At 48.6% G+C, this 26,724-nt stretch overlaps 1 protein-coding gene across 1 annotated transcript; it reads left to right on the top strand.

The window, feature by feature from the left end:
- Positions 1-242: 242 nt before the first annotated feature.
- efhd2 (EF-hand domain family, member D2) lies at positions 243-24,725 on the top strand. Its single transcript, XM_078559253.1, has 4 exons — positions 243-587; positions 21,193-21,340; positions 23,258-23,392; positions 24,558-24,725. The coding sequence occupies exons 1-4, from the start codon at positions 289-291 to the stop codon at positions 24,687-24,689; spliced, it is 714 nt and encodes a 237-aa protein (XP_078415379.1). The 5' UTR covers positions 243-288; the 3' UTR covers positions 24,690-24,725.
- The last annotated feature ends 1,999 nt before the right edge of the window (positions 24,726-26,724 follow it).

Genomic DNA, 26,724 nt, shown 5'->3' with positions numbered 1-26,724 from the left:
GGGGCTAGTTAGGGGCGGGGCTTAGTTAGGGGCGGGGGTTGTTAGGGGCGTGGTTTGTTAGGGGCGGGGTTTAGTTAGCGGCGTTGCTTGGTTTGGGAATAGGGTGTGTTAGGGGCGGGGCTTGTTAGGGGCGGGGTTTGCTAGGGGCGGTGCTTGGTTTGGGGATGGAGTTCTGCTTATGGGCGGAGTTCTGCTTATGGGCGGGTTCCGGGGTGGGTTTGGTTTCGGGGCGGGGGCTCCAGTTACTGTCTGGCCGGCAGGTCGAGCGCAGCGGCCGCTCTCACTGGGATGGCTTCGGATGAATTGGCCGCGAAGCTGCAGCGGCGGCTGGACATCGGGGACGGGCAGCCCGGCTCGGAACCCGAGCCCGAGTCCGAGTCCGGCTCAGGGTGTGAACAGGGGGCCGAGGAGAAGCCGGTGACCGCGGCGGCGGACAATGAGCTCTCAGCCAAGCTGCTCCGCCGCGGGGAGCTCAATGATGGCTCATCCGAGCCGCAGCAGCCGAGCCTCCGGGTCTTTAACCCGTACACCGAGTTCAAGGAGTTCTCCCGCAGGCAGATCCGAGACATGGAGAGCATGTTCCGGCGGTGAGTGAGCCGGGGACAGGGGGCGGGTGGTCGGAGGGGCAATGCCGGGGGGTCCTGTCCCCAGGAGGGAGGGGAGAAGCCGGTTCCTCAAATCCCAGACCTAACCCGGGGATCACTCCCCCCCAATCCCGACACTAACCCGGGGATCACCCCCCCCCCCCCCCCCCCCAATCCCGACACTAACCCGGGGATCACCCCCCCCCCCAATCCCGACACTAACCCGGGGATCACCCCCCCCCCCCCCCAATCCCGACACTAACCCGGGGATCACCCCCCCCCCCAATCCCGACACACACCCGGGGATCACCCCCCCCCCCCCCACAATCCCGACACTAACCCGGGGATCACCCCCCCCCCCCCCCCAATCCCGACACTAACCCGGGGATCACCCCCCCCCAATCCCGACACTAACCCGGGGATCACCCCCCCGCCCCCAATCCCGACACTAACCCGGGGATCACTCCCCCCCAATCCCGACACTAACCCGGGGATCACCCCCCCCCCCCCCCCCCCAATCCCGACACTAACCCGGGGATCACCCCCCCCCAATCCCGACACTAACCCGGGGATCACCCCCCCCCAATCCCGACACTAACCCGGGGATCACCCCCCCACCCCCCCAATCCCGACACTAACCCGGGGCTCACCCCCCCGCCCAATCCCGACACTAACCCGGGGCTCACCCCCCCCCAATCCCGACACTAACCCGGGGATCACCCCCTCCCCCCCCCAATCCCGACACTAACCCGGGGATCACCCCCCCCCCCAATCCCGACACTAACCCGGGGATCACCCCCCCCCAATCCCGACACTAACCCGGGGCTCACCCCCCCCCCCAATCCCGACACTAACCCGGGGATCACCCCCCCCCAATCCCGACACTAACCCGGGGCTCACCCCCCCCCCCCAATCCCGACACTAACCCGGGGATCACTCCCCCCCCAATCCCGACACTAACCCGGGGATCACCCCCCCCCCCCCCAATCCCGACACTAACCCGGGGATCACCCCCTCCCCCGCCCAATTCCGACACACACCCGGGGATCACCCCCCCCCCAATCCCGACACTAACCCGGGGATCACCCCCCCCCCTCCCAATCCCGACACTAACCCGGGGATCACTCCCCCCCCCCCCCCCCAATCCCGACACTAACCCGGGGATCACTCCCTCCCCCGCCCAATCCCGACACTAACCCGGGGATCACCCCCCCCCCCCCAATCCCGACACTAACCCGGGGATCACCCCCCCCCCCCCCCCAATCCCGACACTAACCCGGGGATCACCCCCTCCCCCGCCCAATCCCGACACACACCCGGGGATCACCCGCCCCCCCCCCACAATCCCGACACTCACCCGGGAATCACCTCCCCCGCCCAATCCCGACACTAACCCGGGGATCACCCCCCCCCCCCCCAATCCCGACACTAACCCGGGGATTCCCCCTTCGGTAAATATCGTTACATTTCAATAACCCGCCTGCAAATATCGACAGTCCAGGGACCCCCACCTGCAAACATTGGCACCCACCCATTATAAATGGGGGTGGGGGGTGTATAGGACCCCTTCCCTGGTGAGCTGGATTTTGTGGGGAGTCCTCTCTTGTAAACTGCAGCACTCCAGGGTCTCCTGTCACCGTCAACACTCCTAGTCATACCCCTCATAAGTATTACCCCTCCTGGGACCTCCAGTGTTAATTTCATGAATGGAGCACTCTGGTGTACCTTACACTATCATTCACAAATCCATTTATTAGTCTTCATTCACAGAAAACACCAGTTAGTAAGTAAACCAACCAATAGAAAGAACTGGCTCAGATCGGATTCTCAGGACCTCCAGAATCCTGTCCTGGATACAGGGAGGTTTGAGAATCTCTGGAAACTATTCTTTAACCTGTGTAGTTGATGAGTTTAGTGACCTCTGCTGGGTCCTAGTGCTCAACAGGTCATATTGTGTAATTGTCAGTAAAGGAGACATTACATTCATTCAATGCCCCCTCCCCTCCTATTCCCAGTTCTATTCTTTGAAAAAAAAATCACACCTTGTTTGTAGTGGGGCTGCTCTTTACTCCTGCAAAATAGAAGCACATTGCCCAAATTATGGACAGTGTTTGCTGGGAACTTTAATTTGTCCTGCTGGCGTGAGAGGTACCCTCCTCCACATTCACTCGCCCAATTTATCCCCACTGTGAACACCTGGTCTGTGAGCAACCCTTAAGTTTCATTCTCGGTTGTGCCCTTTCGAACCTGGGCTATGCCCACAGAGAGTATTTTGAGCTCTCTAACACTAGGGTGAAGCACTGCAGGTCTGTTGCTGGATATAACAGAGGTCATTAAAGAGTGCCCTACAAGAAGCAACCTCAGTCCTGGCTCTTGCTTCTGAACCAGAAGGTTGTGGGTTGAAGTTGAGCGCATAACCCAGGCTGGCACTTCAGTACAATACTGAGGGAGTGGCATGCCGACATTCTTTCAAATGAGATGCTAAACCAAGATTCCTATCGCCTTGTGGATATTAAAGATAAAAGGAAATCAGATAGGCACTTAAGGGAGATAAACTTTCTGGGCTGAAGGGATAGAACAGGGGGAATGGGACTGATTGGATTGCTCTACAGAGCCAGCATAGACTCGATGGGTTGAATGGCCTCCTGTGTTGTCATAACTCTAAACCAAGGCACCATTTGAAGATGAGCAGAGGAGGGTTTACCTTGTGGTCTGGACAATATCTAATGCGCAGTAAGGGCAGAGACAAGATGTGGGTCATTAACAGTGAATAGCATGATGTCTCCTTTCTGTGCTGGGTGCGATGTACAGGCCACATTATAAAGGGTGCAGTTCAGTCCGTCAAATTAAATTCGGAGGGAAGAAGCAGCTTTTGAACTGTTGCAAATTATTTGAAGTGCTGATTAAAATTTATATTTTGTGCAAATACAGACGCAGCTTTAAAGGATGGAAGATTCCCCCTGGTTGTGAGAAAATAATTATTTCGCAGCATTAGTTAAAGCAGCTGGCCTGTTAAATGAATGTTCTTCAAAGTCATCGTCCTCTGTCCCCAATTAACCATGGAAGCTAGTTCCAAGTTTGTGTAGCTGGGCAGAGGATTGAGATGCTTCTGCTTTTTTTTGGATCTATCTGGGTTTTTCTGCAAAGAATGTAGTTCATGACTTTAGGCCTGTTGGAGTAGGGACACATGCATCAATCTGTTCCCTAGGAGCCCTCCCATCCTTCATACCTGATACAGCTACAAAGTGCTATGTGATAAACAAAATACCCACACCTTTATAGCTCTGTTGCCTCGTATTAATAAAGACCAGTGGTTTAAACAGTTTGCAGTCTGAACTTGTTCTGAGGTTCAGAGTTCATGCAAGGATTAATCTTAGCAACCATTTCAAAACAATTCTAGGAGTTGTGGGGAGAACAGCAATGAAGGGGAGGGGGTGTTATGCGACTTGAGAGAGAGAGAGAGAGAGAGAGAACAGGTGCAGGATAAGGAGAGAGTTTGGCACATCAGGGAGCAGAGTGGCAAATGAACGACAGTTGACGGGATAAGGGCAGAGGGTGGTGTACGGAGAGCAGGCGTGAAACTTGGAAATGAGCACAAAGCTCTCCATTTTAATCCAGTTACATGTGCTACTTTCACATGATTGCTGGGCCTGTGTTCAATTTTTGAATTAATCTGTTCTCAGTAGAATTCCAGTCACCACAGATGAACCTGATGAAGATTTGACTGCCCTCTGCATATGTTGCAGGAGGTCATAAATAAAGCAGTGTAAACGTCACAACAGTGTAGATTGAGAGTATTTGACGAACTCACCAACACTTTATAGTTCTGTTCACCGTCAAACACTTCTGTAAATTTTAGGGGTTTTTACATCAGAACATAAGAAATAGGAGCAGGAGTAGGCCATTCGGCCCCTCAAGCCTGCCCCGCCATTCAGTAAGATCATGGCTGATCTGTCCTAGGCCTCACCTCCTCTTTCGTGCCAGCTCCTCATAGCCCTCAACTCCCCAATATTTCAAAAATCTATCTACCTCCTCTTCAATTACTTTCAGTGATCTAGCCTCCACAACTCTCTGGGGTAGAGAATTCCAGATATTCACTATCCTCAGAGAAGAAATTCCTTTGCATCTCAGTCTTAAATGAGTGTCCCCTTATTCTGTAACTATGTCCCTGAGTTCAAGATTCCCCCACTAGTGGAAACATCTTCTCAACATCTACCCTGTCAAGCCCCCTCAGAATCTTGTACGTTTCAATAAGATCACTCATTCTTCTAAACTCCAATGAATAAAGGCCTAACCTGTTTCGCCATTCTTGATAAGTCAATCTCTTCATCCCAGGAATCAGCCTAGTGAATCTCTTTTGAACTGCCTCCAATGCCAGTATATCCTTTCTTAAATACGGGGACCAAAACTGTACACAGTACTCCAGGTGCGGCCTCACCAACACCCTGTACAGTTGTAACAAGACTTCCCTATTTTTAAACTCCAACCCCCTAGCAATACAGGCCAAAATTGCATTTGCCTTCCTAATTACTTGCTGCACCTGCATGCTCATTTTTTGCGTTTCATGCACAAGAACACCCAGGTCCCTCTGTGCTACACTTTTTTGGATAATAATAGTCTGCCTTTTGAGTCTTCCTACCAAAGTGCATGACCTCATGCTTTCCTACATTAAACTCCACCTGCCAAGTTTTTGCCCACTCACTCAACCTACCTATATCTCCATGCAGATTCCTTATGTCCTTATCACAACATGCCCTCCCACCTATTTTTGTATCATCTGCAAATTTGGATACATTACACTTTGCCCCCCCCTCCAAGTCATTAATATAGATATTAAATAATTGAGGCCCTAGGACTGAGCCTTGTGGCACTCCACTAGTTACGTCTTTCCAACCTGAAAAAGACCAATTAATCCTGACTCTGTCTTCTGTATGTTAACCAATCCTCAACAGTCAACTTCAGACTTGGGCGAAGGAAATTAGTTAAGTTTTCCCACTCCTGGTTGCTCTCCAATGATTGTTATGGAAAGGGTGCATGTGTGTGTGTCTGGGGGTGGGGTTGGGTGCATGTGTGGGGTTGCATGCGTGTGTGTGTACATGGATATGGGTGTGTGTGCGGGGTGTGCGCGGGTACCTGTGTGTTTCTGTGTGGGTACATGGGCAGGCGGGTAGACGTGAGGATGGGCGTGCATGTGCGTGTACGCAGGTGCGTGCGGGTGCATGGGTATATGTGCGCATGGGTACATGTGCAAGCGTGTGCATGTGGGTGGGTGGGAACGTTCATGTGTAGGTATTTGTGTATGTGCACACGTGCGTACTTGTGCACAAGCATGCATGTGTGTGCTTTTGTGCACTGGTATGCGTTTGTGTACTTGTACATGTACACATTGGGTGGAACCTACATATCAGTCTGATTTGGCACATTCAGGACAGGACAGGAGTTTAATCTCCCTAACGTGTTATACAGTCTTTTACATAATTACATACAATAGCACAGATTGAACCATTCAGCCCAAATGGTCCATGCCTCTCTTACTCCTCTTCATCTATCCCCATCAACAATTCCTTCTATCCCTTTCTCACTCATATGCTTATCTATTTTCCTTCAGTATTTACTTTCAGAAGAAGGAGCAGTTTTGGACAGTACATTCTGTGGGTACCTCGAGTTTATAAACACTGCATTGGGAAAGATAGCAGAACAAGCAGTGATTTGCACTGAGTTGTGACTCAGATTGAGAATCTGCCTAAACCTGTCTTTGCACAGTTCCGCATTTCTGTCTGCAGAGACACATAGTGGGGAATATTTAGCAATTGAGTCAGATTTGATCATGGGTTTTGAAAGAGAATTGGATCTTTATCTGAAGAGAAGGAATTAGCAGGTTTATGGGGAAAGGGTGGGGTAGTGGGACTAGCTGAGTAGCTCTTCCAGAGAGCCAGCATGGACATGATTGGCCGCCTCCTTTGCTGTAACCATTTTCAAGATTCCATCGCCTGCACTGTGATGCAGTCCAGCTCACACTGCAAGGCAAGTGTACAGTTGCTAAGATTGAACACATTCAGCACCCTATGTGAGATTATTGTGGAACTTAAACTCTAAATTCTTAGTTCCTGTTACTGGGCCAAGCCAAGTCTGAGGGAAGTGGACTTGGATCAAGTGAGTGTTTGCACTCTGATTAAACCGCCCCCTCTCCTGGGTAACGCAGGGCATACAAGTGAGCCAACATCTCGAGCCTGATACTGTTTGGTTCATGTGCTTTTTAGTGCTGACTGCTGTACAGAAATAGGACACAGAACCTCTTGTGCAGTCACAGATTCACAGAATCTTTACAGTGTAGAAGGAGGCCATTCAGCCTATCAAATCTCTGAAAGAGCATTCTACCTAGCCCCACTCCCCACTCCCTACTTTATCCCCGTAACCTTGCACATTCTTTCTTTTCAGATAGTAATCCAATTCCCCTTTGAATACCTTGATTGAACCTGCCTCCACCACCCTCTCTCCAACCACCTTCTGGGTGAAAAAACTTTTCCTCTCATCACTTCTACTCTTTTTGCCAATTATTTTGAATCTATACCCTCTAGTTCTTGATGCTCTTGAGTGGGAACAGTTTCTCACTATTTACCCTGTCCATACCCCTCAGGATCTTGAATATCTCTGTCAAGTCTCCTCTCAGCCTTTTTACCCCCAAGGAAAACAGTCCCAACCTCTCCAAACTATCCTCATCGCTACAGTTCTTCATCCCAGGAATTGTTCTTGTGAATCTTCTCTGTACTCCAATGCCTTCACATCCTTCCTCAAGCATGGCGCCCAGAAATGGATGCAGTACTCCAGATCAGGCCTAGCTAGCGTCTTGTACTCAATGTCCCTATTAATAAAGTCTAAGATACTATTTGCTTTATTGACTGTTCTCTCAACATGCTCAGCCATCTTCAATGACTTATGTGCATATACACTGAGGTCCCCCTGTTCCTGCACCTCCTTCAGAGTTTCTCCCTTTATTTTCTACTGTCTCGCCACATTCTTCCTGCCAAAATGGATCACCTCACATTTCTCTGCATTGAACTTCATCTGTCACCTGCCTGCCCAATCCACTAACATGTTTATGTCCTTTTGAAGTTCAAGACTATCCTCATCACAGTTTACAACGTTTCCAATCTTCGAATCATCTGCAAATTTTGAAATCATGCCCTGAACACCACAGTCTAGGTCATTAATATACATCAGGAAGAGCAAGGGTCCCAACACTGACCCCCTAAGAAACTCCACTACAAACCTTCCTCCAATCTGAAAAACATCCATTAACCACTATTTGTTTCCTGTCACTCAGCCAATTTCTTATCCAAGTGCCTACTCTCCTTATCCCATGAGCTAGAATTTTGCTCAAGTCTGTTATGTGGCACTGTATCAAATGCCTTTTGAAAATCCATATACACCACATCAACAGTGTTGCCCTTATCAACCTTCTCTGTTACCTCCTCAAAAAAACTCCAAGTTAGTTAAACACGATTTTCTCTTAATGAATCCACACTGGCTTTCCTTAATTATCCTGCACTTGTCTAAGTGACAAATGATTTTTCCCTGAACTGTAGTTTCCAGAAATTTCCCTGCCACTGAGTCAAACTGACTGGGTGTTTTGGAGAGGGTTTCCTTGTTGCACTTAACACACTCTTTCAATATTGTGTTATTTTAAAAAGTATTTCCTTTTTTATGTTCAGTTCTCTGCCCTTTTCTTTCTAACCCTTGCTTGGGTTATGGGTTCCAAGAATGTTCTGCAGCTCCTCATCCACTTTTGCAGACCTACAGTGAAGTCACTGAGCTTGATGCTGTCTTCTTCCAGTGCCTACTTTTCAGCAAAGATCACATGGTTGAGAACAAGAGCGGGCTACTAGCGCTAACTAGCGTGCACCATCCCTAACCCGGCACAAAACAGGAATCTGAACTGGAACTGTCTGTGCTGCTTGAGGCTTTATCAGGCCTTTTCTTTAGTCGGCTGCAGTGGGAGCTGTTAGTATTAATCCTGTTCTCAAGTTTCAGGCAGTCTCCCTGGTGTGAATGATTTAGCAGTTTCAGCTCCTTCGGTGGGATATGGAAACAGCTGCTAACTTTCTGGTGAATTGAAACGTGGAGGTTGACCCTAGCGAGCTGGAACATACACAGCCAAAGCCGACACACAACTGGGGATCAAAGCTGGGCCTTGCAGGGTCATGGCTCTGTTACAATGCTGGAGAGTGCACCAACCAACTGAGCCACCAGATTGCATGGGGGAGCTTTGTCCACAGCGAGCAGTGGAGTGGGGTGATGGGTGGGGAGGGGTTTGGATCGTAGTTCAGCTTTGCTGCATTTCACAGCCTGCGATCGCTTGCATGCTGACACATGCATTAGTTTCTCAAACCTCAAATTTCTGCCTTCAAATAGCTCCCTGAGCCCATGATATGAAAGGAAAGTGTGTCGGGACTGGGTTAAATATTTGCAAATAAGCAAGAAAGGTAAACAAGTAAGATTGTTGGGTGTAGCCATAATTTCAAGTCACCTTTGATCTCCTTGGAGTGTTGACCTACAACGATTGTATGGAATTCATAGCACAGAGACAGGCTGTTTGGCCCATCTGGTGTTTATGCTCCACGATATTATCCCATCCTTCTTAAACTAACCTTATCGCATATCTTATTCCTTTGTCCCCCGTATTTATCCAGCTTCCCCTTAAATGCATCTCTGTTGTTCACCTCAGCCACTTTTTGTGGTAGCAAGCTCCACATTCTCACTACTCTCTGAGTGAAGAAGTTTCTCCTGAATTCACTATTGGGTTTATTGGTGGTTATCTTATTCTTACAGGCCTGTTTTTGCCCACTTCTTCCCCCCACCCCACCCCCTCCTCCCTGCCCCCAAACACCAAGTAAAATTATCTCCTCTACATTTACTCGATCAAACTCCTTCACAATTCTATCAGGTCACCTCTCGGTCTTCTCTTTCCTAAAGAAAAGAGCTTCAACACTGTTCAGCCTTTCCTGATAAGTTATATCCTGTCAGGTCTCCTCTCATGTTCGTGAACCATCTTTGGCCTTTCTCTTTGTAATCTGGAGACCAGACCTGTACCTTGTGCTCTCTGTGGAAAGACTCTTAAGTGTGACCTAACCAAAATAGATAAAAACGATGTACTTAAAAGATTGTTGGTCCTTGGTGTCAAAAGCTCTTTCCGCCCATTCAGAACAGAGATGAGGCAAAATTTATTCACTCAGAGGGTTGTGAGTCTTTGGAACCCTCTCCCTGAAAAGGTGGTGGAAGCAGAGTCTTTTGAATATTTTTAAGGCAGAGGTGGATAGATTGTTGGTAAGGAGGGGGGTGATATGTTATCAGAGGTAGGTGGGATGTAGATTTCAGTTTACTGTCAGATCAGCCATGATCTTATTAAATGGTAGAGCAGGCTCGAGGGGCTGAATGGCCTACTCCTGTTGGTTGCTCGTATGGAATGCAGAGTAGGTTGCCGAGAGAAGTAAAGGTTGAAATTGTGCTGACTCTGGCCCTAGTCTTCAGATCTTGTTATAGATATGGGAGTGGAGGTGCTGCTGGGGTATGATTACAAATGTTATACTTTCATTTTAAAAAGAGGGGGAATGGAACAAAACCCATGCAAACACAGTCAGCCTTATGTCGGTGCTGGTGGGGTAAACGTATAGAAGTGAATTGGGATTAGGAAGGAGTGGGGTAATAAATGAAAAGCAGCACCGATTTGGGAAAGGCAAATTGTGTTTGAAAAGATGATCGAGTTCTCTGATGAATGGAGAGGGTTTCTGAGAATTGTGCAGTTGCTGATGTGTTTTTGGACTTCAGATGGTGTTTGATTAAAAAAAAACACCCAGTAGGCTTAGCAAAATTGAACCCGTTGTATTAAAAGGACAGCGTCTTTGTGCTAGGAAATTGTCTAAGGGGTAGAAAGCAGTGGGTAGTGGTGAATTGGTGCTTTTGAGACTCTGTTCCCTATTGGATTTAGGAGTGATGATATTGAGACGTATTAGAGTCACCTCAGCAGCTGTGATGCGCTGCCAATGTGACTCTCGTTCACCTCATTTACATTTTTATTCATGCAAATTAAATTTGAATTGGCTGAGAGATGTAGCTGAATGTGTGGGTAGCTTTGCTGACTCTGGGCTGGGATTTAACTCCACAATGAAAAGGAACAGAATTAACTAGAATGACGGGGTTTTTCTCCTCCCCCCCTCGGAGAGTGAGGAGCCCGGGGAGGAACACTGATCAACCGTGGTTTGAGTGCACCTTTTACTGTGATCAGTAGAGGTGCGCGGAGCTCCCAGTGAAGTCTCCCCTCTACACGGTTAAATTTCTCGCAGCCAGCTGTTGAAGGAGGAGACCAGAAGTCAATCTTAACTCAGTTTTAGATTCTCCACAAAGTGAAGCATTACAAGTGTAAAGCCCCTAACCCTACAGCCCACCACCACTGTCAATAAGTCCCGCTTTATTTTTTTTATTCATTCATGGGATGTGGGCTTTGCTGGCTAGGCCAGCATTTATTGCCCATCCCTAGTTAGCCCTTGAGAAGGTGGTGGTGGTGAGCCGTTGCCTTGAGCAGCTGTAGTCCATGCGGTGTAGGTACACCCACAGTGCTGTTAGGGAGGGAGTTCCAGGGTTTTTATATGCGCGTGATTAATTAGTTATCTGATGAGTGCGCCCACCCCCACCCTGACCCCGACCCCCACCCCCATCGCCATCTGTATACACTTAACCTTAATTTATCCAATGAACATGCTTATCAGGGAGTGAGCACATCAGGCACCATGGTACAAGTTCATGGGAATATCAGGGAATAGAATCCTTGAAGATGGTCTCCACGCGGTTACTTCAGGTTGAGGTGTTGGAGAGCTGTCGAGCAATTTCTGAGTTACTTCAGTGTGACCTCATTGCCCACTGACAGAGAAAGGTGAAGTGAGCAGGTTCTAATTCGCTCCTGCCCGCAGGTATTCTCCGTACTGTAGGTGCTGTCTGCTACCTCAGTCATATGGCCATTCTTAATCAAATGGTGAGAGGCTACTGGCTGTTCCACCACAAGGGCACCACAGCAGAGCCTAATCCAGTCCTCAACCAGTGTTTTGCTCTCGCCCCGGGCTCCCTTGCTCTTTATCTTTCTGTCTTTCTTTCCCTGATTTCCGTTCACCTGTGTCTCTTTCTCTCTCTTTCTCTTTCTCTCTCTTTCTTTCTCTCTTTCTCTCTCTCTCTCTCTTTCTCTCTCTCTCTTTCTCTCTCTCTCTCTTTTTCTCTCTCTCTCTTTCTCTCTCTCTCTTTCTCTCTCTCACATCCACACATACAGTTTTCACCAGCGGTCATGAGGTAGCGTTTAGGAGTGGAAATTTGGCTGTTTTCAGCACCAGTTATCCCCCCACCCCACCCCAGGATCCTGAGGTCAGTTGTTTCTGTATCTCTGCCCCGCCTGTGACTCACTATCAGCCTGGGATCCAATCCAGTTGTAAGCAGCCAAAAGAATGGAAAACCACCCACAACACCTTGTGAGAGCAAGTCACATTGGGAACATCAGTGCTTCACTGGGGTGCGGCAGGGCTGCCAACGTAGGTCAGCTTCTCTTCCGCCCACATTGCTAATTTTAACTCTGCAGTTCGAGACTTGAGCTGAAAGCTGGGTTGTGGTTAATGGACAGCGTTCACAGCCTGGGCTGTTTTGTCCACTCGCTCCTGCCCCACCCGCGCTTCACGTCCAACAGGCTTCGGGTGGCCCATTAGCGGCCATTCACATCGAATTAGAGGAGCGAGGGGGGAGGAGGGGTTCCCAATCTGCACCTGTAGGCAGTGGGCTACTGCCTCAAACAGAGAGTCGGTCATGGCTACAAGTTTAAAGGCCTCTGGCTTTGAATTTCTCTCTTTTTTATTATTGAAGGCTGAAAAAAGCTAAGCAATTAGTTAAAGAAGAAAACGCACTGCTTCCCCAAGCCACCTTCCCCAAGCTGAATCTGCTGCTATATTCAGCCAATGGCCCAGTGACGGGCGCTTTCCTTCTAACCTTGCTCGTTAAACCCAATAGCTCGTCAATTAGTGACTTCAAAATGGCGGGTGGGCGGGGTAGCAGCTTCCGCACCCGCTTACCTTCCATCATTTCGGAGCCTGGCATGACGATGTTGTCTTGCCAACCTGATGTCACCACAACATATTACCTGGAATGAGTGGGTTGTCTTCTGAGGAAAGATTGGACAGACTGGACTTGTTTCCACTGGAGTTTAGCAGAGTGAGGGGTGATTTGATTGAAGTATACAAGACCCTGAACTGCCTTGACAAGTTGGAGGTGGAAAGGATGTTCCATCTTGTGGGTGAGCCCAAAACTAGGGGGGGCACTGTGTTAAAATTAGGGGTCGCCCTTTTAGGACAGAGGTGAGGAGAAATTTTCTCTCAGAGGGTTGTGCGACTTTGGAACTCTCTGCCTCAGAAGGCAGTGGAGGTGGGGGTCACTGAATATTTTTAAGGCAGAGGTAGATAGATTCTCGTTAGGCAAGGGGATCAGAGGTTATCGGGGTTAGATGGGAATGTGGAAATCGAAACACAAGATCATCAGCCATGATCTCATGGAATGGCGGAGCAGGCTCGAGGGGCTGAATGGCCCACTCTTCCTATTTCTTAAGGTTCTTATATTTTGCATTCATGCTGGGGCGGGGGTAGGGTAGGGGCAGGGTGGCGGGAGCGGAGGTGGGTGGGGTTAGGAAGGCCCCTCCCCACCCAGTTCACGCCTGTGAAGTCCAGCCCCTTTAGTGTGACTGCAGCGCATGCACCTCTCTCCCCGCACTGTCCTGCCCCTGGACTGTCGGTCACAGTTTATAGCTCATGCACTGACCTACCTGACGTCGATCAGCACCTCGGTGCTTTGGCTTAGGGAGGGGGGTCACAATGAGCAGGATGGGTGGGGGGGTGCTGGCGGGGGGAGTGGGGTGAGGTCTCCTGCTGATCCATGACATCTGCTGGAAAGGGGGAGGGAGGGTGTCATTTCCTAAGCAGAGGGTCATTAGGACACAAGGCCGCTTGACCAGAAACAATTGAGGAAGAAGAATCCAGAATAGTTTTTACAAGGGAAGAGGACTGGGATCAGTTGGAGAACTCTCAGAGAGCCAGTACCGGCATGACAGGCCAAATGGCCTGTTCTGTCTGTAAGACGTGAGGAGTGGAGCAAGAATCTTCCAGAGAATGATAGAATCATGGAATGGTTACAGAACAGCAGGAGGCCATTCAGCCCATCGAGATTGAAGTGCATGAATAAGGAAGCTTTGCTACAATTGTACAGGACTTTTGTGAGGCCACACATCGAATAATTTGTGCAGTTTTGGTCTCCGTGTTTAAGGAAGGATATGCTTACATTGGAGGCAGGATAGCAAAGTTCCATTAGATTGGTCCCCGGGATGAGAGGGTTGTCCTATGATGAGAGGCTGAGGAAATTGGGTCTATATTCTCTTGAGTTTAGAAGAATGAGATGTGATCGGATTGAAAGATTCAAGATTATAAAGGGGCTTGACGGGGTAGATACTGAGAGGTAATTCCCCTGGCTGAGGTATCTAGAACACGAGGGCATAGTTTCAGGATAAGGGGCCAATCGTTTAGGATTGTGTTGAGGAGAAATTTCGTCACTCAAAGGGTTGTGAATCTTTGGAATTCCCGACCCCGGACATTTGTGGATGCTGCATTGTTGAATATGTTTAAGGCTGGGATAGACGGATTTTTGTGTCTTGGAATTAGGGGATTTGGGGAGTGGGCAGGAAAATGGAGTTGAAGCCTAAGATCAGCCATGATCGTATTGAATGGTGGAGCAGGCTTGACAGGCCTTATGGTCTACTCCTGCTCCTAATTTTTATGTTCTTGTGAGTCCCTGCAAGAGCAACTCAACCAGTCCAACATCTCCCCTGCCCACACAGGACTGGTGCCCTCGAAGAACGGAGGGAGGAGATTTGTAAACTAAAGGGTAAAGGGTGCTGGAAATGAGCTGGGAGGTGCTCAGTCTCTCAATCCATCTGAGGCCAGAATTGCTGGGGTCTCTTAAATATTCTTATTGGCTAAGAGCATAAAGTTCCACATCATTCCTCCCTTCCCCAGATTAAAATTCCACATCTTTCCTCAGTCATTCCAAGGTTAAAAAGCACCCAGGAGCATTTTAATGTGTTAGGAATTTCAGAGTTAATGAAGATTTATTTCTCTCTCTGTGTTTCGGGAAGGTAATTGGATGGTTTGCTGGTAATGTCATTGCCCATTCCACACACCCCCAAAAACCTCTTCTGGTGATGACAGGAGGCAGTGGTCAGTCAGCGATGTCCTCCTAGTCCTGGGTTAGTGGCAGTAAGTAGACCCCCTGAATTAGTGGAGTACAGAATTCATTATTTAAACACATTCCTCAACAGCTCATTCAGTTAACGAATGACCTTGGGAGAAGAAGCTAAATGTTCGATCTTTGCCAGAGTCATGTGTTGGGGATGTGTAAACAATGATAGATCCCCTCCACTACCAACCCCGCCCACCCCCACCCCATTATCCTATCACGGATTGAATCCACGGCTCTCAAAACGCTCCCCACCTCCAATCCTAGCGTGAGGCACTAGTGTCCATTCTCCCACTGTAAGGGAAGATGGGAGTGTCAGCCACATGAGGCATCACAGATACCATCCCTGTCTGATGTGCACAGGCAGGTTCCATCAACTGGGGTAGGGGTGTGAGTCACAGGCTGACAGTCAGGAGTGCAAACCCTGACGGCCTCTCTACCCGCTGTAACCTGGGGTTCTGGGGCCATTTGAAGCCTCCAAACCAGGGAGCCCTGCAGAAAACAGGAGCGAACCTGGGGCCTTTCATTCTATCCACTTAATTCCATAAGTGGCTGTGCATCTGGCCGCTGGGAGTTTCGAGAGTCGGGGTGGGAAAGGCGGACAGCTCCCCTCCGTTCGTGATGAGAGTAAGTGACAGGCTGGGCATGCAGTGATCTGGGAGAATTCGAGTTTGCCTCTTGGTTTTGGCCTGGTCAGAGGTGAGCTAGGCAGATAAAGATCATAAAGTCCAAAACACAAGCAACAGGCTATTTAAAATAAGCGTCTCTTAACTCATGGGAGGGGGGAGGGAGAGGGGGAGGCGTTGCACTGAGGGAAATCACCTGATGCTCAAACAAGTGAGGAGGCCTCTCTCTCCTCAACTCGGTTTATTTTTAATAACTCTGAGGCAGGCTTTAAATCGACAGTGGGTTTGTGTCCGAAACTGTGTGTCTGTCGTTGGTGGCTGAGATGTGTGAAGTGCAGAGGGAGGCCTCCTGGCTTGTTTTAACACAAGGTGATATCATTCAGTGCGTAGCCCCCCGGTGTCGTGCCCACCCACTCTCCTTTCAGCACCTGTCACCACTGAATCTCCCTCTCCCACAGAGCGGGAGGGAAGACCCGATAAATCACACATATCGACCCGTCCGCTCCCTCACCACAGTAGAGGAAGCGGATCAGTGAGAACAAGAGTGTGCGCGTGGGAAGAAGTGGTGTAATATTAAAGACTGCAGTATGGAGAGAGAGAGTCAGCACTGCCGAGCCAGGTATTGAAAGTCCAGAGTTTGAGATGAGGCTGGATTCTCGCCTCTCTTCAACTGCTCAGGCTGATCATACACTTCCCGGCCAATATCCCTGGGTTTTTCCATTCATACTCTCCGCTAACACGCGGCCAGGAAACCCAGAGTTAGTAGCATTCCCATGTGGAGAAAGAGCAAGACTCAGGGGGTGGCACCTATACTCAGTAAGCAGACTCCCAATCGAGCCCATCGTTCCCATCAAGCTCATCCCCCCACTCCGACACAGTCACAGCTACCCTCCCGGCACTGTCGATGCCAATTTTTCCCACTGTTCTGCTGAAGCACTGACTCTCGCCTGGGTTTGGGTTCCAATGCTGCCAGCAGCTCACTGGTAACCTGCCCCATGTGGCCATTTGTCTCGCACAAGCCTGGAGAGAAAATGGCGACAGTCTATTCGACTGTGGGGTGAATCGCAGCCTAGCTCAATCCACTCCACAACTAGGGCTGGTTATAGCCGGAGTCGCAGTGCAGTGAGCGGCCAGAGATTTTCTGCTGATTGTGTCCCATCACGAATCAGGCTCCCGTGGAAATGGGCCCTCTCCCCATCCACTCCCTCACTGTCTGGGCTAACACACAAAAAACAGCCAAAGTCCTGGAGGACTGGTGGCATCTGAGAAACCCCATCCCCCCCCCCCCCCCCCCATTGAGAGTGAGCCCTGTCAGAATAGAAAGGAGAAAGTTGACAAAGTGATGATTCCACTAGTGCAATAGCCTGCTGCCTCTTGCTGATTAGGTTCACCAATGAAGAATGGCCATTTGCACAAGTTACTAACAGAAGGACATCACTCAGAATCGCAAGGAGAGGAAAAGCTCATTTACTAAGAAACAGCACCACGATAACTGAACGTCCCAGCATTGAGTGCCAGTCGACCCCCAGCCCTCATGAGAAACAAGGGGCGGCAACACCATGAGGAACTAACATCACATGATATCCAGCTCAGCACTGATAAAGGGAAGAGGAAGCGCAGTCTCCCTCCTTCCCCTTTTCACCTTACAACACTTCCACTTCATCTTTAGTTACACAAAGCCCTTTTTAAAAAAAAGCTGAATTTTAACTCTTCCCTGGCAGATCTGCTAGAAACTGCGTGAAAAGCCTGAATCAGTAGGCCCAATGTCCATAGCAACAGAGCTGACATACTGTAAGATCCTGGGATCCTTGACTGCAATCCTTATCTAGACCTTGGATTGGCGTGTCACAAGCCCTCGGAGTAGATTAGGGAGGATCAGCCCATCTACACAAGTTGCAGAGTGCAGCCTGATGGGGAGGCGACAGTCGGGGTTGAGGTTGTCCCAATCATGGCAGGTCAGGGAGACAATTCCAAGATTTAGAATGATGGTGGCAGGCGACTTGTGTAGACTGGATTGAGACGGGCAGTGATTCCTCCAGTAGTCAAGCAGACCTGTCATCATTTACTCTCTAGGCTTGTGTATGATGAATGGCCCATATGGGGCAAGGCACCAGCACAGGTCCTGGTGAGAGTTAGGTGGAACAGTGAGGAAAATTGGCATAAAGAATACAACAATCAGGAGGAGTAACTGTGGGAGGGAGGGAGGGAGGGGTTGAGCAGGGCCGTGTCTGAAACATTCATTCAGAGGCAAACAAATCTGCTTAGTGCCTCTGCCTCGCTGTTACCCCCAGTCTGTGTGTGTCTCTCTCTCTCTCTCTCACCTGTACTGGTGGAGATAGACTGCACCATATTTTGTCATTCGATAACTGACCCCCTTCGTGCCCCCCAGCTATCCATCCTATTCCCCTGAGGCTGCTTGTACTCACTGTATCCCAGCCGTGGGTATAGAGAGAGGCATCTGCTCAATAACCCCCAGTCCATGATTCGCTGAGGTGTCTCATGGACTGAGTGAGTGTGTCGGAGCGATGTTGGAGGACTGTTAGCATTGGGGCACCTGTGCATCTGGAGTCTCATGTAGACCAGATGGTAGATTTCCTGCCCTAAAGGACATTAGTGAAACCGGATGGGTTTTTTAGGACAACTGACAATGGTTTCATGGTCACAATTACCAAGACTAGCTTTCAATTAAAGATTTTTTATTAATTGAATTCAAATTCTGCCAGGTGTCGTGGTGGAATTAGAACCCATGTCCTCAGAGCATTAGCCTGGGTCTCTGGATTACTATGAATTATTATTAATAAATTATTATTACTCATCCTAATCCCTGCTGGTCAGTACCTGACTCTGCCCTCCAGCCTCTATCTCATGAGACACCAGTAGAGTGCATTATTGTATCGGTGGTGGATTTCTGTCCCAGAGATCCTCAGTGAGAGACAGATTACACCACCCATGGGCTGTGTCAATCTCTCACTCTGTCTTTTTCTCTCTCTCATACTCCTTCCTTTCCTTTCACGTCTCTTGCTCTAACTTTCTTCCCTGCATCCCCAACACCCTCCCACCTCCAGCTCTTAGTTTGTTGGTCTTTCTCCCTCCTGAGTGAGGTCTTTCTCCCTCCGACCGTGTGGCGCTCCCTCGGTGCTGACCCTCCGACGGTGCAGCGCTCCCTCGGTGCTGACCCTCCGACGGGGCGGCGCTCCCTCGGTTCTGACCCTCCGACGGTGCAGCGCTCCCTCGGTGCTGACCCTCCAACGGGGCGGCGCTGGCCCTCCGACGGTGCAGCGCTCCCTCGGTGCTGACCCTCCAACGGGGCGGCGCTCCCTCGGCGCTGGCCCTCCGACAGTGCGGCGCTCCCTCGACATGGGGAGGGGGGGATGTGCCCACTTTTGATGTGGAAATGGATAAACGTGGCCTCTTATTTCCTGTTGTCTGTTGTTGGTGAGAGTTTTGGGTGTGTGTGGGTGTGCGAGGTACCTGCTACAACAGCTTCTGCTAAAATCCACCTGCAGCATCACAGCCTCCCCTACAGAAAGGCATCCACCCGTGTTTTTCAATCTACCTCGCTCAGAATGTAGGTTGAGAGTGGAGCATCAGATTGAACCGAGGCTGAAGGGAGGAGGGGAGAAGCTGAGGTAAATTAAGGAGTAGTGGGTTGGGTGACTCCACGGTTTTGCTTTGGAAGCCTGTAGTTTGGAAGATGGAGTGAAGACCTTGGGGAGGAAGTGAGGAGCTCCACTGTCCAGGAGGCCTGGAGAATGATAGTCACTGCTTCTGTGTTGTGTGAGTGATTAGCAAGTCCCAGAAATTCACTCAGGCTTGTGTCATTCACACAGGCCCGAGAGCCAGTAAAACCAATGTGAAAAGCTTGTGAAGAATTACATTGAGCTCTCAGTCTTGCTGCAGTAAGGAGATGTGGCGAAGGAGGATTGTGTGAGGTTTGTCAGGTAAATCGTCCGATTGTCGCAGATAAATGTTTTAAATTGGAGCTCAGGAGCTTGTGGATTGATGAGGATCTGAACAGTGCAACCCCAAAGCCTATTGTTCACATGCTAAAAACCTGTCCAGGCCAGTGTGGAAGTGGATGGAGTCATTGTAAGGTGGACAGGCTGGGGGTCAACAATCTGAAATTAGAGCTAATCAGAGTCTTTAAAATTGTGAAGAGGTTTGATAGAATTAATGTAGAGAAAATGTTCCCACTTGTGGTGGAATCAAAAACTAGGGGCCATCGATATAAGATAATCACTAATAAATCCAATAGGGAATTCAGGAGAAACTTCTTTACCCAGAGAGTGGTGAGAATGGGGAACTCGCTGCCACAGGGAGTGGTTGAGGGGACTAGGATAGATGCATTTAAGGAGAAGATAGATGAGAGAATGGATGTTTTTTTAATATGTTTGGGGAATATTGTGTTATCCTATCAAGAAGGCTGGGTATCCATGTGTGGGTGTGTGATCTAATTAAGCTGGGAAGAGATTGATAGAAGTCAGGTTGTCTGGGGGGTTTAAAACATGAAAAGGATAGAGATGTTAAGTTTGAGGTACAAGTAAATAGGTTAGATCTAACATTTACATTTTTTTAGATAAATGGAGAGTTTGTTTGAATATCAAAGGGAAGTCAGAGGTAACAAGAAACATGTCTGCATCTTGCAGGAGTTCCATAGGGAAATTGTAATGGGGATATTATATTTTATTGACCTGAAAGCAAAGACAAGATGGAAACATGAAAGATCTTGTACTTGGAAGGATTTGAGTTTCAAAGAGGTGTGAGAACAATGGAACCTGAGATGAAAGGAGAGAAAAAGAGGTATTTTAGAGTTACTGTGGGTAACTGGAGCTGTTTGAGCTGTTGAGCTCTGGGCTAGGAGAGGATGCTGTTTGAATCAACCATCCAGTCAAGTCAGAAAGGTTTTGGGCTACAACGAGCAGTTTTATTCTGAAGTGGATTCCACTACAGAGTGGAAGAGAGTAGAGGTCCTGTGATGTGCCTTTGCTGAAGCTACAGCAGTTTGCCTTGTGAAATATTACTGGATTTTTTTTATAGTTAGCATCTATAAGGGAAGGTGTCTACTTGTGGGTCTGACCAAGTGGAGTATCTTTTTGAGGAATGTTTTGTAAGACTAACTCTAATTGTGTCATTGTAATCTTGTGTGCTTAAGTTTTCTTTTATTCTTGTTCATAAAACTTTTACTTGTAATTTTTAAAATCCTAAAAGTGTTCCTGGACCTCTTACTGCTGAGATCGGTACGTCATCGTCCTGTTTTCAGAATACAAAAAAAAATGGTCTGGCCTGCAAGCGAGATCTCCCTCTGGGATTTGGTTTGTGCAGCAATTAACGCCGGCTCTGGTCATAATGATAGACACATGACTGAGAAAGGAATAGAAGCCTGTCAACATAGGCTGAGATGAAGAAGAGTGGGAGGAGGCTTGAACGAAGCTTAAACAACCATATAGACCGGCTGTTGAGGGGCCAAATGGCCTGTTCCTCTGCTGTAAAATTCTATGTGAGCTTCAGCACAGAAAAAGTCATTCAGTGGGAGAGGCTGCCCCACATCCATGGCCCTGATTCCGCCCATCCCCCATCCCCACTGCCCCATGGCCCAGGCACCCCTCAGCCTGTGCAGCCCCCTCCCCCACAGTGCCCCTGGCCTTTGTGACGCAGTTTGTCTTTACCTCTGACAGGTACGATGCCGGGAAGGACGGATTCATCGACCTGATGGAACTGAAACTGATGATGGAGAAACTGGAAGCTCCACAGACTCACCTCGGCCTGAAGAATATGATCAAGGAGGTGGACGAGGATTTTGATGGAAAACTCAGCTTCCGAGAGGTAATTCAGTGGATTGGGGACTGAGGAGGTTCACACAGCGTAGCCCACAAGTCAGAGAGTACATAATACAGATAAGAGCAGGTGTAAATTACTGAACATGTGATAGGTCCAGGTTTCCTCTGGGCGAGTTACAGCATTAGTGCACATTAAACCATCAATCAGCTTTAACTATCCCAGGTTAACCCTCAATGATGTGCAGTCCTGGGTTAGTTAACATGATGTACAGGCCCCCCAGTTACTGGACTAGTTAATGTAATGTACAGGCCCCCCAGTTACTGAGTTAGATAATGTGATGTACGGGCTCCAGTTACTGAGTTAGTTAATGTGATGTACGTGCTCCAGTTACTGAGTTAGTTAATGTGATGTACGGGCTCCAGTTACTGAGTTAGTTAATGTGATGTACGTGCTCCAGTTACTGAGTTAGTTAATGTGATGTACAGGCTCCAGTTACTGAGTTAGTTAATGTGATGTACAGGCCCCCCGGTTACTGAGTTAGTTAATGTGATGTACAGGCCCCCCGGTAACTGAGTTAGTTAGTGAATGGTGTACAACAACAGTTTGCACATTAACAGCATTTCTAATGGAGGAAATCAAGGCAGGATAGGTCACAGAGGCTAGACCAGAGAAGAGGAGATTGGTTCAGATTCCCTAAACCTAGCCCAAGACGTTGGGTTTTGAAGAATGCGAGTGAGATGAAAAGATTGGGGATTAGGAAGGGAGTTCCTGAGGGAACTGAAACTATTTGGCTCTCCCCAGCTCGCTCGCTGTACTACTCTTCATTTCCTCACGTTCAAAAAGGGGCAGTGCCAATCTATGGGGAGATTTTTCCTGTTCATTATCGGCTAAAGGCCAACATTTATGGCCCACCCCTAATTGCCCTTGAGAAGATCACCAACCTGAGCCGCTGCAGTCCTTGTGGTGCAGGTACACCCACGGTGCTGTCAGCGAGGGAGTTCCAGGATGTTGGTCTGTTGTTGCGATGGCAACAACCGGAACAGCCTGTTCAGTAAACCCATCCTGGATTTTTGGCAGCACAAACCTTGTTGTTCTGTTTAAAATGGAATTATTTTAAATAGTGGCGTCAGAAGGAGCATGTGACATTATCTTGTTCACTGTAGCAATGTCCCTTCTCCTCACCACCTCCACCCCCCCGAAGTTAGGTCAGTTTGCCTGCGTTGTAGACAGACGAGGGAAAAGAAATGATTTCCATTTATTCCCATGGGCAAACAGTGGCCATTTGGGTGCAGCGGTTGAGCTGTATCTGAAACCAAACCCAACATGCACTCCTACAAAGGAAGACTGGAGATAACTTCAGGAAATAGCATGAATTCCTGGCGATAGAGACTGAAGGATCCCTGACTCTGTGCTGCTGTCACCCTCTCCTGGGCACTTCGAGTGTTGCACTAGTCTGTTCCAAAGTTTAACATTTTCATGTCCTATTTTGTGCTTTAAAAAAAGATAAATGACTCAGTGATTTGAATTTAGCATCATAAATAATATCTGAAAATAGGAACTGAGCACTTAAGAGTTTGAATTATCTGATGATTTGAGTTAAATGACTTCAAACTGAGAGCAATGAACTGTTGTGGTAACCTGGTGGGTATTGCTGTACAGAGCAATATTCTAATCATAATCCAATGACCTCATCTGGAAGATACACATGGGGAAGTCATTTTAGAATAACATGGGAGAGAATTGGAGTGATGTCCCCCTCATTATTAAATGGCAGTGCCCTACTCGCTGTGAATGAGTGACAAAAACTGACTTATGAACTTCATCTGTCTCTCTCGCTTTGACCTCCCAGTAAACACGAAGCCATATTATTGTCATCTCACTTTGTCCATTCAGCTCTAGCAGCGACTCTGCACACTGCCTCCCCAAGCACTCAGTTCCTGTTTCCATGTTCCCTTTCTCCAGTTCCTGCTGATTTTCCGAAAGGCGGCTGCAGGAGAGTTGGCTGAAGACAGTGGTTTGCACGTTCTGGCCCAGCTGTCCGAGATCGATGTCTCCACGGAGGGAGTGAAAGGAGCCAAAACCTTCTTTGAAGCCAAAGTAAGAACGGCCGCAGTTTGATAGCTTGTGTCAGTTTCAGCGCTTGTGTCGAATTCCATTGCATTCACAGCACAGAAACAGGCCATTCAGCCCAACTGGCTTATGCTGATGTTTATGCTCCATGCAATTCTCCTCTGTGTATATTCTTCTTTTCCCTTCTCCCTCATGTGTTTAACTAGCTTCCCATTAAATACATCTGTGCTAGTTGTCTAATAACTCTGTGACAGTCCCACATTGCTCACTTTCCTCATGTCGAACTCTAGAATGTAGCAGGAGTTGCCGTTGAAGGTGTGAAGCTGCCAATCTGTGGGGACTCAGAGAGATGTGCCCTCAGTTATGGGTATGTGGCTCCATTTTCATGGATAAAGAGCCCAGAATTGCACCTGATCTGCCAGCCTTTCTCCCACCCGACACTCTGTACATTTGTTGAGCCTCTGTTCGGTTGAGAACACGGTTTATTAGCTTCAGTGTCACAACAAGTTGAGGATTGCTAATATTGCGCAATCAGTGTTTCCTAGTGCAGCTATGACACAGGTTAGTTAGAGTTTAAAGCTCACTCTACTGTGCCACATCAAAATCTCTCAGCCCAGCCTCAAAACAGCTTCCCACCATCAATCCCCCACTTCCCCACCACCTCAGTGGGATGGTCTTCTATTTCCTACACAAGCTGGACTTATTGCTGAAGAAGATCAAGGGTTGAAAAAAAAACCATTTGGCTCATCAGTCCCATTCCATCCCATGAGTCGTCCTCAACCCACCCCCCTCTCAACAGAAAATGGACCCGGAGCCCAGAGTTGCTCCCAAATCAAGTCGGGAATTCTACGAGGTGGAGGAATATTCTTCTTTGACCGTTGTAACTTTTAATTCTGACTTTGAGTCCTGTGCTTATTGTTATGAGTTAGAAGGGCATGTTGAGAGGGTGCGATGAAGAGGGGAGGGAGGAGGTTGGTGATGGAGCACCAATGCCAGCAGATAGCCCAATGGCCTAATCCTGTGCTGTAAATTTAATGTACTATAAATAGCTGGTTTATCTCCACGGTCGGATAACTGAAAGACCTGGGTCAGGGTCTCCCCTCGGCGTGTGGACTGTGATCGCACGGTTGACGTCGGGCCCTCGTGGTCTTGTGCTTTGATCTGATAACCGAAAGTCGCGTTTCCTGCGCAGGTTCAGGCGATCAACAGCGCGAATCGATTTGAGCAGGAGATCAAAGAGGAGCAGGAGGAGAAGAAGAAGCAGGCTGAGCAGAAAAGACAGAAGCAAGCAGCCTTCAAGGAGCTGCAGTCAGCTTTCAAGTAAAGCCATACTGCCCCACTGAGAATGCATGGCTGGCTGGGGGTGGGGGGGTGGGGCGGCGGCGATGGGGAGTGGGGGTGGGTGGCATCAGAGGATCCAGCTTCAAATCCTGCCAAATCTTAGCAAAGATTGACTACTTTCATTTTTTAAAGAATGGGGTGGGTGGGTGGGTGGGGGAGGAGCAGATTACCGAGCAGCTGGAGTATGTCTGAGGTGACCATAATGAACAAACTCGGGTAGACGGAGCTGTCGGTCACTTCCAGTCATCTCCTCAGACTCGCATTTTACTAGCAGACTTACTTTTTGCATAGTCTTTGTGGGGAAGGGGATGGTGCTGTGTCGTATGAGAAAATCCCCAAAAAATGTGTTTTTTTAATTGCCTAGCTTTACCCCTGTTACTGGTCTTTGAGAGCATGTTTCCCAGTGACAGGGATGGAATGTAGGGGGTCCAAGGGAATGGGATCCGTGTGCATCGAGCTCCCAACACCCAGTTGTCATTTTAAAAGGAACATTTTGCTTGGCGCATTAACTGGTTCCAGCCTTAATTGCCTGTCTAAGGGTGCAGCGATTGGCTCCCAGTCCTGCCCCTTCCACAGTTGGGCCTACAGAAGAGGCTGACTCAGGAACTGAGCCATGTAGACCCCACCCTAGGTTGAAGTACCCCCTCTAGAGGGATTTTGCAGCATCCCTTTTCTAACCAGGCCTGCCCAATGTAAACAAGCAAGGAAGCAGTCAGGCAAAGTGGCTGCCTGATCTGGGCTAATGCATTGGCTATGTGATGAACTGGGACATTTTTACAGTCCTGGCCATGATTTAAGGATCCGTTTACTTGGGCTCGATTTTTAACAGTGCACCTCTTGCAAAATCGATGTGTTAAAATTGTTTGTGTCGGGGGTGGGGTGGGAGGGGGTGGTGAGGGTCAAAGGTAAATAATTGGCAACAAGTTCAACTCCTTGAAGATTATCTTTTAGATAAAGGGTCCTTTCTTATACGAGTCTAGAGATTTACCCTGGGATTGGCACTAAATTTTAGTCAAGGTGGGGGGGTTATTTTCCTGTTACACTGTGTCGGGGGGGAGGGGTCTATGTTTCCCTGATGCTCACTCAGTGGTTGGGCCTCTCCTATAGGATTGAGTGTCCTGACCTCTTGCGCCATTCTTTAATGGCCTGTGCTCCTTCATGCAACTGTAGTCTGGTGCGGTGCTTGTCTCAAGGGTACAAACATGTCTTAATTGCATCTGTGATGTGATTTCATTTCCTGTGCACACTTGGAAGCCATTTAATGCAACCCCTCCCTCCTGCTCTAATCACCTCATTCATTCAGAGCAGGGTTTGGGGAGGGTGGCTTTAATCCTTAAAACTGTTCAGACCAAAATTTATTTTTTACCTCAGGCATCTAACCATCAGCAAACGGTAGCATGTGTAACCACTTAACTGGTCAGTGCCCAGTGCTGGGGTGAGGGAATGCAACCATCGCATTCGGGCTCTACTGAGCCACGTGGTAATGGCTGATTCTCATCACTGTCCTATTGCGCACACTCCAAACCCAAGAGTCATCGCCTAGGGCAGGGTTGGAGCAGGTGAGCATTGAGCACAGTGCCTGACTGCACCATGGTTACCAACCCCTTGCTGGGCCCTCAGAGCCACTGAGATTCAACACCCAGCTGGGGATAGGGTGGGGGTTGGAGTGGGACTGAGATCTCACATCTGCTGCTGATGGAAGCTCTTTGAGAACTTTGATAACTAACTTTGCCCTTCAGGAGTGGCAAGAGTGCAGCTCCATTTTAACAACTGGATTATTTAGTGTTGTGATTTGAATCCGTACAAAATGACCAGTTCCAGTCTTTCCAGGCTCCAGTTCCTGGGTATGAAGGTGGACAATGAAATCAGTGCTCTTAATGTAAAGCCTTTACAGATTTCTCTGTATATATTGTATGTGTTCCAAGGGATGATGAACACACAAGTCTGGGGTGGTGGTCTTGTGTTTCTGGGTGTGACGGTGAGGGGAAAGGTGCCTAACTTGTTGCTTTGGGTTATTT

This window comes from Cetorhinus maximus, chromosome 15, assembly GCF_964194155.1.
Source record: "Cetorhinus maximus chromosome 15, sCetMax3.hap1.1, whole genome shotgun sequence".
Taxonomy (NCBI): Eukaryota; Metazoa; Chordata; class Chondrichthyes; order Lamniformes; family Cetorhinidae; genus Cetorhinus; species Cetorhinus maximus.
This window is presented reverse-complemented; position numbering and strand designations above follow the sequence as displayed.

Excerpts from the sequence above, each read along its gene's own strand:
- efhd2 (XM_078559253.1), top strand. The coding sequence starts at position 289 with ATGGCTTCGGATGAATTGGCCGCGAAGCTGCAGCGGCGGCTGGACATC. Across the intron at positions 588-21,192 it reads ATGGAGAGCATGTTCCGGCG|GTACGATGCCGGGAAGGACG; the intron begins GTGAGTGAGCCG and ends TACCTCTGACAG. Across the intron at positions 23,393-24,557 it reads AAACCTTCTTTGAAGCCAAA|GTTCAGGCGATCAACAGCGC; the intron begins GTAAGAACGGCC and ends TTTCCTGCGCAG.